General features: G+C 32.7%; 1 protein-coding gene across 1 annotated transcript; it reads left to right on the forward strand.

Moving 5' to 3' along the window:
- Nucleotides 1–10,852: 10,852 nt before the first annotated feature.
- Nucleotides 10,853–13,205, forward strand: LOC141708867 (myb family transcription factor EFM). Its single transcript, XM_074512679.1, has 4 exons — nucleotides 10,853–11,278; nucleotides 11,419–12,069; nucleotides 12,241–12,317; nucleotides 12,509–13,205. Exons 1-4 carry the CDS (start codon nucleotides 11,062–11,064, stop codon nucleotides 12,986–12,988), a joined length of 1,425 nt encoding a protein of 474 aa, XP_074368780.1. The 5' UTR covers nucleotides 10,853–11,061; the 3' UTR covers nucleotides 12,989–13,205.
- Nucleotides 13,206–13,482: the final 277 nt, after the last annotated feature.

Consider the following 13,482-nt stretch of genomic DNA (forward strand, 5'->3'; position numbering starts at 1 on the left):
TTTTTAAAATTATATTATAATTTTTTGAAATTATATTATAATTTTAGAAACAATTAGGGTGTATTTGGTTATGCCGATTTATTTTGTGAAAGTTTTCTATTTTTTCACCTAATTATAAGGTATTAAAGTTTTCTATTTGGACGATTAAATAAAGTTTTCTATTTACGGTGGATGAAGAGAAACGTATATTAAATATAAAAGAAATATAATTATATTATATTATTATAATCATAATTATGTATATATTATATTAAAAAATAATTGTTAATTTCAGTGTCTAAACTAATCTACGGAACAATATATTATTTTCTTCGATATTTAAATTACTTATAGTTCGAGTTACAAAATATAAAAATAATATTTAAATATTTATAATATAAATAAAAAGGTCTGAATAAAGTCCGGTTTGAACCGATCCGGCCCGGTTCGCGGCCTTTAAACGGATCTCATATTTTTAAGGAAGCCCGACCCGATTTTTGAAAGAGCCTGACCCAATTTATTTCTAATAAAATCAGGCTTTTTAAGGTCCGGATAAAGTTTGGCCCGATTTGTCAATCTCTATTTCGTACATCACACAAAAGCATGCGAGTACACGAAAGGAAGCTCTTGAGCGTAACAGCTTGTTGGAGAAAGAAAAGCTAGTTTTGGGCTTTAGCTTATTCGAGAAAGAAAAGCTAGTTTTGGGCTTAAGAACATTTGCTTTGAAACTAGGGCTACTAGGTCTGTTACTCTAACAACGTTTGGGAGCCCAAACTAAATTGTGTTTTGGGCCTTTTGGTTATTGCTAAAGAGTAAAGACTCTTTCTTTGGATTGAGGTAGTAAATTTTGAGTTTCATTTCGCAGTGTAGTTGTGTTGAATGGGAGGATGTAGAGATGTTACGAACCGAGCTCTTCGTGAGCAGTTCGAACTCAACTTATCAAGAGCTCGTCTTGTTAAAAATTTGAGTTGAAATTTGAACTCGAAAATATGTTCATTAAGCTTAATGAGCTCGAGCCGAATTATAATATGTGCGGCTCGAGCTCGTTTTGAGATCGACTCGAATTGGTTCGTTTTAGTACAGCTCCTTAAAACTAAAAAAAACATAAATATATTCTAAATTTTAATAATATTTATAATATTTTAAGTTTAAAATTACACCAAAATATTTAATTTATGATTTATTTAACGATAATCAATTAAAATTTGAGTTTTGGGAGTGTCGAAACTTATAATAAATTGGTTCAAGTGCATTTCAATTTTTTTTAAAAATATTAAAATTAATGTTCGCGCACTGTTCATTAAGGCCTTGAGTTTGACTTGTCTCGTTTTTGTTCGATAAAGGTTGTGAGCGGTCCGGTTCGTTAACGAGTTCGAATTCAAACACAATTTTCCGATAAAAAAACTGGGCTCGATTCCTTAAAAAAAAAGTTAAAACTCGACTCATTGAGGAGGAAACTCAGATCGATTTGGTTCATTTACGTCTCCAGAAGAATGTCACTAGGCAAAAATCTAACCTCGAGCACGAAACTAAACAAATAAATAAGTCCCGAATTGTTCGTAAATAATTTAAACCTCGCCAAATTGAATTTCGAATGACTTAACAAATTCCGGATCAAATTTCTAATCTAATTTCAGTAGACTCTACCCAAATTGTTTTTCTTTCGATTGAGGTTGTAAATTTTGAGTTTTATTTCGCAGTGTAGTTGGGTTGAATGGGAGAATGTAAATATGTTACGAACCGAACTCTTCGTGAGCAGTTTGAACTCGACTTATCGAGGGCTCGTCTCGTTAAGAATTTGAGTTGGAGCTTAACCTCCAAAATATGTTCGTCAAGCTTAATGAGCTCGAGCCGAATTATAATATGTGCGGCTCGAGCTCGACTCGAGATCGGCTCGAGATCAGCTCGAATTGGTTCGATTTTAGTTCGGCTCGTTAAATCTCGAAAAAAACATAAATATTTTCTAATTTTTAATAATATTCATGATATTTTAAGTTTAAAATTACATCAAAATATTTAATTTATGATTTATTTGGATTATTTAAGGAAAATTAATTAAATTTTCAGTTTTGGTAATATCGAAACTTATAGTAAGTTGGTCCAAATGCATTTCAAACTTTTTTTTAAAATATTAAACATTACTGTTCGCGCACTGTTCATTTAGGCCCCGAGTTCGACTCGGCTCTCTTTTGTTAGATTAAACTTGTGAGCGGCCCGGTTCGTTAACGAGTTCGAACTCGAATACAATTTTTGTTTGACAAAAAACTCGGCTTGATTTGTTAAAGAAAAAGTTAAAGTTCGACTCGTTAAGGAGGAAATTTGGCTTGGTTCGGTTTGATTCGTTTACGGTTCCAGGAGAATGTCATTGGACAAAATCTAACCTCGAGCACGAAACTAAACAAATAAATAAGTCCCGAATTGTTCGTAAATAATTTAAACCTCGCCAAATTGAATTTCGAATGACTTAACAAATTCCGGATCAAATTTCTAATCTAATTTCAGTAGACTCTACCCAAATTGTTTTTCTTTTTCTGCATTACTACAAATTTAGAGAATTTTCTGTATTTCTTTTTTCAAACATGCGTGACACTTGAAAAAACAAACAGAAAAATAGTAAAACAATGTTGGACTAATAACAATGTATCTATATCTATGATAAAGAAAGTTCAAACCTTTCATAACATACAAGTGATAACCAAAATAACAATCCCAATAACAACTCATTTTCAGGAGCCAATAACAAGATTCTCAACTTTTAGTTGACACTAAACATGCATCAATTTTCTGGCCAATTGTATTGCATAAAAATAATGTTGGAAAATTCCAATCTTCTCCAACACAAGTAAAATAAATGTGATCTTTTTCTCATTTTTTTAACTTTTGATTAGAGGCCGACCCAATTGATTCTAATTCCATCCCACATTATCTTTTCATCCCCTAAATAAGATGCTCTATGCTTTGGTAGTTCATGCCTTTCTCAAGTCAAACTTTTAACTAATGTTACATTTTCTTTTTATAACTTTAATATCATAACATTTTCTTAATAAAAACATTTATTGTATATGCTAAATGTGTCATAACTTAAATTTGATAGATCTCTGAAATATATTATAAATAACTTTTATGTGAGACATGTGAGAATAACTATTCTATATATTCTTATAAAAAGTGTAAAAAAATTGTTATGCACCGTTATATATTTTTAATATTACATTATTATGATAATAAATAATAATAATAATTTATTTTTTATTTTTCTCATGCTAAATTGCTAAAATATGTATTCTCCATAGAATTGATCATGTGATCATGTGATCATGTTCAAGTTTTTCTCTCCCAAGCTATTGATTAACCTAGGTTTCCCGAAAAACTCGAGTTGGAATCCTGCTTATATATCTATACTATATTATTATAATCTGAACACCCTCTATTTGGTAGTCAGTTACTCGGTACAGTTGTTTCGTACGACAAATAACAACCGTCAGATCTAAAGTCAGAAAGATGAGAACCGTTGGATGCAATAATAAAATATTATTATATTAATATTTAAACTGCTCTCATGGATTCAGGGTTCGAACCCCCGTCAACAGCTTATTATATTTAAACTTTTATATTCTTTATTTTAACAATTTCTAACAATTTCTACATGTCCAGGGCTCGGGTCCTGTGAACAACATATTATAATATATTATTTATTTTCAGTCAAGTTTCAAATTATTATAAAACATATATTTTTATAACTTATTATATTCTTCAATTTATTTTTCAACTATTGAAAATTATATTATAAAATATATTCTTAAAAACTATCGAATGTTAAAAGCAATCTATGCATCGCACGGGTTATAGACTAGTTTATTATTATTAGTAAAACGTATGGGAGAAGTATCTAAGTGGGAGAAGGGGAGTATGCATTGTGAAGTGTTAAATACTATAAGATCATGTTGAGCTTTTTTCTAATTTTTTTTGAGACTAAACAAGAAATGAATGGTAATGAACCGAATGAAAATCAAGTTATATATTAAAATATTGGCGCAAACTTTAATTATCAAGAGAATTATATATACAAACATGAACGATTCAGTCATGCATGCATCTTCTAGTACCGAATCAGTACATCCCCAGAGACATTTATTTAACAACACTAAAAAAAATTAGGTCATGAGTATTTTGAATATGGAATTTATCTTAGAGAACATTTTAGAGATATCCAGTTAATTGATTCTTGTTACAGCCCTTAAATGCACCTATCATTTTGCTTTCTATAAAGCCTGTAAGAATATTGCAACTGTAACACATAACATAGACCATTCTTTTAACCTCACACTTTAGGGTTCGAATGTTTTTTTTATTTTTTAAAGATAATATATCAATTAGGAGATATTCATGTTGATTAAACCCTTGGATAAACAAGAATAGAATCTTACATAAATTTGTTTTAGTTGTTCCAAACTTTATCAAGTATTCAAAGTATATTTACCTTTCTTAAAGCATGATTATTCTATTTTAATTGACGCGCACTTTTTTGTGAAATGTAGCATTTTTTGGTGAGACATTATATGATACCCTATATATAATTGGTATATGGGAGTTAATATGACATGATTTGGTCGTCAGGGATATAAAAGTAATTTCTAAACATTGATATTAAGTAAATGAATACAAGTTCGACTTTTTGCTACTACGAACATTAACTTATCATTTTCTCTAATATTCTATATGTAACTGGTATAAAGAAGATAACTTGATCAGTAATTTAATTATTTAACTAAAATTTTTTCAAAATTATAAAATATGAGGTGCATGCAAAAAAGTTGAGAAAAAAAGTAATTTATAAATCATCCGGTGCATCACAGAGATATGAAGCTAGTAAAATTTAACATGTACTCCTTCCGTCCCACTGAAATGTTTACATTATTTTTCGGCACGTTTTTCAATGCTCGTTTAAAGTATACTTCTATAATATTTTTTTAAAAAAAATTCCGAAAAAAGTTTCATGTTTAAACTTTTATTCAAAATTTTTTTTAAGAAAAAATATTATGAAACTATACTTTATTGAAGTTTCGAAAGACGTGCAAAAAGTGTACGTCAACTATCCAGCGGGACCTAGGAAATATAATTTAGAAAGAAATTTAGGAGATGGATGGGAGAATAATTGTGGGAATGTGGTCCTCATCTGGGCTTTTGATTCTGATAATACTTGGGCTTGGCTAAAGTACAGTGACAAGTGACAACGCCAATTAATATGCTTTTTTAAGAGACTATTATTGTATTCTTGTCCACTCGGACCAAGAAAAGACAAGTACAACTCAGTCGCACATGAATTCTACTGTGTGTGAGCTCCAATCTTTTCGTCATTCGGTATTTTGGGGTTTTTTCAAAAATAACATCTCTTTTTATCGATGACCTATTAGCTAGTCCAGCGCTATAAAAAAAGTATATCTAATTATCTATTACATTACATGAAAATGCATTCGAAATCAAATCAAACTGGTATATTATGTAGCGATCTGGTGAGGATAAAATTATTTCCGATCCCCAAATTGATTCCCGCATATCGCAAAACCTAATTAGGGTAAAATATAAATCCTCGTCCCCAACAAATAATGGTTTGCAACCATTTATCAGGGTTTACACTGAAAATTTTGTGAATACTGGGGTGAATGACATCATCATTCCCCGCTTAATGCATCTTATCTAGGTTTTTTGCTCTCCGTGCAAAATTGTAGCAAAAATTTGCATGTCGCAATGCCTATAAATTTACAATCTACAACAAAATAGAGCGGATATCATCATAACTTATGTGTCAAACTCTCATTTAAGAAGTTATATCACCAAATTATGTGTCAAGCTCTCGTTAATTTGATGATGTCATCATTTACTAACAGTCCTCTACTCATTTAATTTACTTTCATTCAAATTTCCCTCTCTCCCTCTTCACTAATTCTCTCTGTTACTCATTTCTCATTCACTTTCTTTCTCATTTTTATATTTTTAAATTAATAATTTCAGTAATTCCTTTTTCTTCACTAATTTTATTATTCAAAAAATAATTTTATTTACACAAATATTTATTATTATATTTTGGGTAATATTATTTTTTTAATTTTTAAATTTATAATTTTATTCAATTATGATTATTATGTTATTAATATATTGTATTAATATATATTCAAAGTAAGCTATTTTAAAATATTTTTAGAAAATAATTAAAATATAACCGGGCATCTGCCCGACAACTAATCTAGTAATAATATGTCATAATAATGTCATTACTATCATAAAAAATATTCTATTATCTACAGCATAATGAACAATGCTTGAAATTCAACAAAAAGGATAACTGTCGATTATCGAACAAACAAACCGAAAAGATTTCCGTAAATTATTCACAACAGTGAAAATGCATGCACATTAGCAAATAATGCAAGTAGACTAGTGTAATTAGCAAGGATGGAATATTCTTTAAATTGTTTGAGAAGCAGACAAAAAGGATATTCAGAAACAAGGACGATACAGGGAATATCATGAAACCTGTCACCAAGAGAATCTAAACATGCAAAGCATAAATGTGTATTTATATCAAAATGCATATACACACACAATGGTAATGAAGCAAAGGTGGAGGACAGAAGATAGAGAAGGAATCAGTTAGCAAAAATAAAGAAAGGGATAGAGAAGGAATCTGAGAAAGAAAAGGTAAGGGTCGGACTCTAGCTAGCTTGTACTAGAAGTCTGATTTTCAGGTTCTTGTTATACAGAAAGCTCCTATTCAACTCCATCAACCTTCATCATTCAACTTTTTTTCTGGCTGTAAAGTAATATATGCGGATTTATTTTTGAATTTCATGCAAAAAGATCGAAAATTTCTAATCTCTTAAGTTTGACTTTTGCACGTAGTTTAAGGTGTATTGACCACATAGTTCTGTTGATTTTTTTTCAATTTTTTTTGTAAATAAAAATTTAAATCTTAAATTTTTGTTCACAATTTTTTTTAAATAATCAATAAAATTATGCGGTCAATGTAACTTACATTACACATAAAAGTCAAATTGGACAAATGAATTGAGACTGAGGGAGTATTATACTATTAGAGTCGAGATTTATCTTGCTTCAAATTTAGTAGCGTAAATGTTAAATAAACCGTTAATCTAAAATTATTATTCATTGGTGCGGAATTAGACCTAATAAGATTGTATATTATATTCTAACATCTCCTTTCACTCCAAAACCCATTCTTGGGTTGAAAACTGGATCATGATAAATTTATTTTCATTTTTGTAATTGAATCTCTAAATTCTAATATCACGTTGAATAACCGGTCAAACATTCTCAGGGCGTTGGAAGTTTAGCCGGGGCTTCGCTCTCTCCAAACCCTATTTTTACATTCATATCACAATTTAGGTGATGAAAAAAAAAAAAAATTCGAGTTGATATATATTATTGTATATATACCTTATAGATACTTGGCTCCAAGAACAAAAACATGGAATGTAAGGAAATTGTACTTAAGATAACAACACAAGTCTTGTTTGGTGGTGAGAAATGGATCATGGACGAGATCCGAACTTTTGTTGGTTTTGATGACCCAAAGTTATAATAAAAAATTCAAGACTTGTGTAGAGAATCTTCTTACCTTCCAACCCACTTCTTTAAAGTGAGTAGTAGAAGAAGATTCCCTCACCTCCCTCAAGCTCCTTTGTTATTCTTTTAGGGCAAAAAAGAAAGAGCTTGTTTTTAATTTCCTCCTTTTTAGCTTTCGTGGCTTTGTATGTTCCCTTACTTTGGACTCCTTTGAATTGAAACTCAGATATTCCTTTCTTAGAGCCAAATATTTTATTCTTCCTAATTCAATGTCTCGTTTATTTTAGATTTACATATTCCTCTCTCTCCCCCCTCTCTCTCTCCCTCTCTCCCCCCTCTCTCTCCCTCTCTCTCTCCCTCCCTCTCTCTCTCCCTCCCTCTCTCTCTCTCCCCCTCTCTCTCTCTCGTATCTAAATAAATAAAGTTGCATGCATGGTGGTTTTGATTCTAAACACCTAATTTAAAAAGGCTAACAATATGCAGAATGGAGTGGGGATATGCTATGCCTTCTTGTGAGTTGTGCAGATCTTCTCTAATTCTTATAAATTAATCATATTCGAATCATTTCCATTACATATCTGAAACATATAAAGAGCTGTAATATTTTATTTCATATACACCAAAGAATATAACTTTGTCATGGACACCATTAATGACCGTACACGTGTCCATGAGCTTGAACGTCCTCGCACAGCCGAAAATCGCAACCATCTTAACCGAGCCTTTTTATTACCGGTGTATAAGGTTTTCGATAACAACTTTTACCCATGTGCTATATGCCATGTTACACAGGCCATGCATATATGATATATATACATAGGGGTGAGTTCTATGGAGTCCACCTTTTTATCGGAGTCCTCGGAGTCCATCTACGTTCTGCAAATAAAATATATTGTAAAACGTGTTATTTTGCAAAACATGTTACACAAATAGCATAACTTCAACAAAATCATGCAAATCTCATATATTTATGGTACAATATGTATGTTCTGCAATATGTTCTGCAACATGAACATTTATGTTCTGCAAACTAAACATGTTTTGTAGAATATATATTTTTGCAATGTTCTGCTTGTAAAATGTATGCAACCTACAAGATTTTTGATAGAATAGTGATGTTTGTCGAAAAATAATATGTTTTGCAATATTTTAAGCTATATTTTACTTGCAGAACATATATGGACTCCGAGGACTCCAATTAAAGGTGGACTCCATAGAACTTTACTCTATATACATAAAGTCACATTCTGGATCGACTACTATATATCTCCAACTTGCAACTTCACTCTCCGAATGAAATTAAAAAAAAATAAAATAATAGAAGAAATATTATAAGCACATATCTTCTATTTAGGGCTGTAATTCGAGTCGGGCGGCTCGCGGGCTCGCCCGGAGTCGGCTCGACTCGTCTCGTGAAATTAAACGAGCCGAATTCGGGTAGAGTTTTTGGCTTGATTAAGTATAAAATTAAACGAGACGGCTCGCCCGACTCGTTTAGCTAAACGAGCCGGCTCGACTCGACTTGTGAAATTAAACGAGTCGAGTTTGGGAAAGGGTTTAGGCTTGATTAGTTAAACGAGCCGGCTTGACTCGACTCAATTAATCTCGGCTCGAATTATACCCGGTTCAAAACTCGACTCGCTTGGCCCGAATTACAACCCTACTTCTATTCCTCACTCTGCCCCTTGATGATAGTTTTATTTTTCTGTAACTATAAACATTCACATTTTTACTTTCAAATTTTGTCTTTGACAAGATCTGAACATCTTACGGATATTAAGTACTCTGAAAAAACATGCTCGGATAGAAATCTCACATACATTTTATATTTGACAGGATTCGAAAAATCGACTCCTAACACTACATGAAAAAAGTGTTTGACGGAAAAAATTGATCAGTTTTAATGAAAATCGGTCAGTTTAATATTTAAAACCGTCCACCAGCAGTGACACGGTTATAAAAATTGGTATCTTTTACCATCATGACTGATCAAAGAAATGGTCGGTAAAGTTTCATCACAATTTAAAATTGTGAGTCCATTATTGTACATGTGGCTATACGTGTCCACACGTGCCAATAAATCAGCAAAAAAAATGAATGAACTTAAAATCGAACGAAGTTAAACATGCATAATTAGTCGGTTTTACATCAGAATAGTTGCAGAAGAGCAGTAACTGACGATCCCTTATAAAATCCGGTCGGTTAACTTATGAATGTAGTGCTACTAAATGAAATTGAGAGAGATCTAACAACAAAATATATATAAAGCTGATACTTTAAACCAAATGGAGACTTTTTAATGCAAAATGAGAGAATATTAATTGGCACTCTAATCTTGATGCATAGAAAAATTTAAAGGGGTAAAAAAGTGAAACAAAGTAAAGGGGGAAAAGTACTCTAGGAGGAAGAAGAAGAAGAATCATCTTTAATATTTGTGTGATACTGAATTCATACACAGACCCAAAGGTTGAAACAGAACTCTCTCCATAAAGCACATGATTGTCAGGTGTCAGAAAACTTCTCTCCACACATTGATTCGTTCATAGGGCAACCTTCCCAAATATTCTAAAATTGTTAATACAATATAAATATTCCATTAATTTAATTTACACTATATTAACTAGTCAATATATATAATTGTTCATACGACATCATTATTACAATAAAACATGACAAAATCGACCAAATATAACCGATCGACATCGATCTGGCACATTATAAACAAACACCCGTGTTGGTCGGTTATACAAGGAACATAACCGACCGTTTTCCTAGTCGGTTTTAATGGTTTAACCCGACCAAATACATAATCGACCAGTCTAAAACCGACCACATGTGTTCGTCGGTTTTGGTTTTAAAACCGACTGTTTTGTCTTAAAACCGTCCAATTTTGTCGGTCGATTTTGTCCTGTTTTCATAAAAGTATTAGATTTAACTGAATTGTTGTTAATTGGCCGTTCTTAATCAATAACGACCGATTTCTATTGAATTACGACCGAATTTGTGGTCAATAAAGACTCTGTTTTTTGCGGTGTAATGTAATATACATGTATAATGCATTATGTGTGAATTAGATTTATCTATGTTTAATAATTTTACTTTGTGATTTTAAGATGCTAGCATATAAGTATTGCCTTTTCTCTCAATGCAAGAAGCTACCTTCATCTTCCTTTAATTTATAACCTGGCCAGTATTTGCCTTTTCTTTAATTTACTTTTCCTCAAGAACCAAACCTTTATTCCCTGGGAACTCTCCCCTAAAAAGAAGACCATCACTCACTATCCTCATTGTGCTCACAAACATTTTCGACTCTCGAATTTCAAACCCTAAGAAAGAAAAGATAAGAGGCCACCACTTTTCTTTATTTGCTATTCTTATACCAGCACTTATATTATATATACACACACAACCCTCCTTCTTGATCTTATAAGAATCATATGAACATCATTTGTTCTTAAAACATATATTTATACTATTTCTCCAACCCTACATAGAGCTATGATGGCTTCTTCCTCGGAACTAACACTTGATTGCAAACCTCATAATAGTTATTCTATGCTGCTTAAATCATTTGGAGGTGATCAGATTGGTGCAATTAACGACCAAACTCAAACTCAAAAGCTTGAAGACTTTCTTTCTCGCCTTGAAGAAGAACGACTCAAGATCGATGCCTTCAAGCGTGAACTTCCCCTTTGCATGCAGCTTCTTAACAATGGTATGTGCCTACCTTAAGCAGTCCTTGTTATAAATCTAAATGTTTATATATATCAGATGGTAATAGATATTCTTTTGACAATAGAGTAAAATTTTGTAAACAATTTTTGACGAGTTAATCAACCATGGTTGATTTATCAGCCATGGAGACTTTCAGGCAGCAGCTACAAACATACCGTGCAAGCCAAGGTGGACAACGTCCCGTTCTTGAAGAATTTATACCGATAAAAGTACAATCAGGCTCGGACTGTTCTGATCAGAAGACATCAAACATGTCTGACAGCAAGGCTAACTGGATGACTTCTGCCCAACTATGGAGCCAAACAAATGATAAAACTAAACAGCAACAAACTATAAACGCTGCATCTCCTAAAGAAACTCCGGATATTGGTTTTCTTGTTAGTCCAAAGCTAGGTTTAGATGCCAAACAGAGAAATGGTGGAGCTTTTCTTCCCTTCTCAAAAGAACGTAACTCGTGTCCTGCAGGCACAACACGAGGTCTTCCTGAATTGGCTCTTGCATCAATTGATCACAAGGAGACTGAAGATAAGAAATGCTTAGAAATTAATGATATCCGAAGGTCTAATTTTTCACGGGTTGAAAACCCTACACTAACTGCAGGGATTATAGAACAAGGAAAAGCAGCAGGTGTTCATGAAGATTCACAAGCAATCAGCAACAACGGAATCACTACAACAACTTCTCAAACTCACAGGAAAGCAAGGCGGTGTTGGTCACCTGACTTGCACCGTCGCTTCGTCAGTGCTCTTCAGATATTAGGTGGTTCTCAAGGTAAAAAGAAACAAAATCTATATCTTATGGTATATAATCAATTCATTGAAAAGATGTTTTTAATTTATTTTTCTTCCCTACTCTACCATTTGATTGTGAAGGCTGTACTTTATCTTATCCTATATGTTCTTAAGTTCATAGAAGGTGATCTTTTTCTGCTAATGATTGCAGTGGCCACACCAAAACAAATCAGGGAACTGATGAAGGTTGATGGTTTAACTAATGATGAAGTCAAAAGCCATTTACAGGTACAATCTCTCTCCCCCCTCTTTCCCCATAGACATGCATACCCCACAATAATAACATAAAACAAAAGCTGTACCAGAAACTCAGGACTGAACTCTCTGCATGATCAGATATGTTGCACTTGTACAACACATGCATAACAAACACTGATCCCTTTTCAATAATATCTGATCTCCATGTGTAATGCATGCAGAAGTACAGACTCCACACAAGAAGACCAAGTCCAAGCCCACAATCTACAGCCACCGGAGCACCTCAGCTAGTAGTTTTAGGAGGTATATGGGTCCCATCTGAGTACGCCGCTGCACACCATAATGGTCCACCTTTGTATGCTACACACCCTAGTCATGTTAATTCTCCACACTACCCAGTTCCCCAAGAATACTATTCAGCACAAGCACAAGGCCACCACCAATTACACAATCATACCTTGCACCAGCAGCTTCATATGTACAAGCAACCGTCTTCACAGACTCAAAGCTCTCCCCAATCCGACATCAGGGGTAACACCAATGACCAGTCCGAGAGCATTGAAGATGGTAAGTCAGAGAACAGTACTAGCTGGAAGGCTGACAGTGATGGTGCAGCGGAGAATAGAAGAGAAGAAAAAGGATTGGTGATTAGAGAGGATGGTGATGAGAGTAATGAAAGTGACATTACTCTTAAATTTTAGGGTTTACTTTAAGATTAATTTAGTTTATGTATTCTTATTTTCTATCTATTGCTACAACTAATCATTTAACTTTGAGACTCTATTTTTCTGCATTTAGCTAAGTTTTCGGAGATCTGAAAGGTCGAGGGAGAGAGGTATATAGGGCATAAGCAAACATGACAGTTTGTTCTGTATCCATTTGCATGTTTAATGAAACTAAAGATTGAATTTCATGGTATACTTTGCACTTTGTTTTTACCCTTTTCAAAGTTTGACAGACTATAACTCTTCACTTTTATAAAAGAAAATCAACCAATTAAATACCATGAAAGTTCTGCTACTGCGATAATCTTACTAAGACAGAATAATCCAGTTTCTTATATATTTAGTTTTCATTTATGAAAATCAAATTTGATAAGTTTTCGGTGTTCAAATTGATAAACGTACTCTTGGTTTGAGCTTTTCAATGATTTCATAGCTATTTTATTGAAATTTAGCTTCAAAGAATTTCTAGA

Source organism: Apium graveolens, chromosome 2 (genome assembly GCF_009905375.1).
Source record: "Apium graveolens cultivar Ventura chromosome 2, ASM990537v1, whole genome shotgun sequence".
Taxonomy (NCBI): Eukaryota; Viridiplantae; Streptophyta; class Magnoliopsida; order Apiales; family Apiaceae; genus Apium; species Apium graveolens.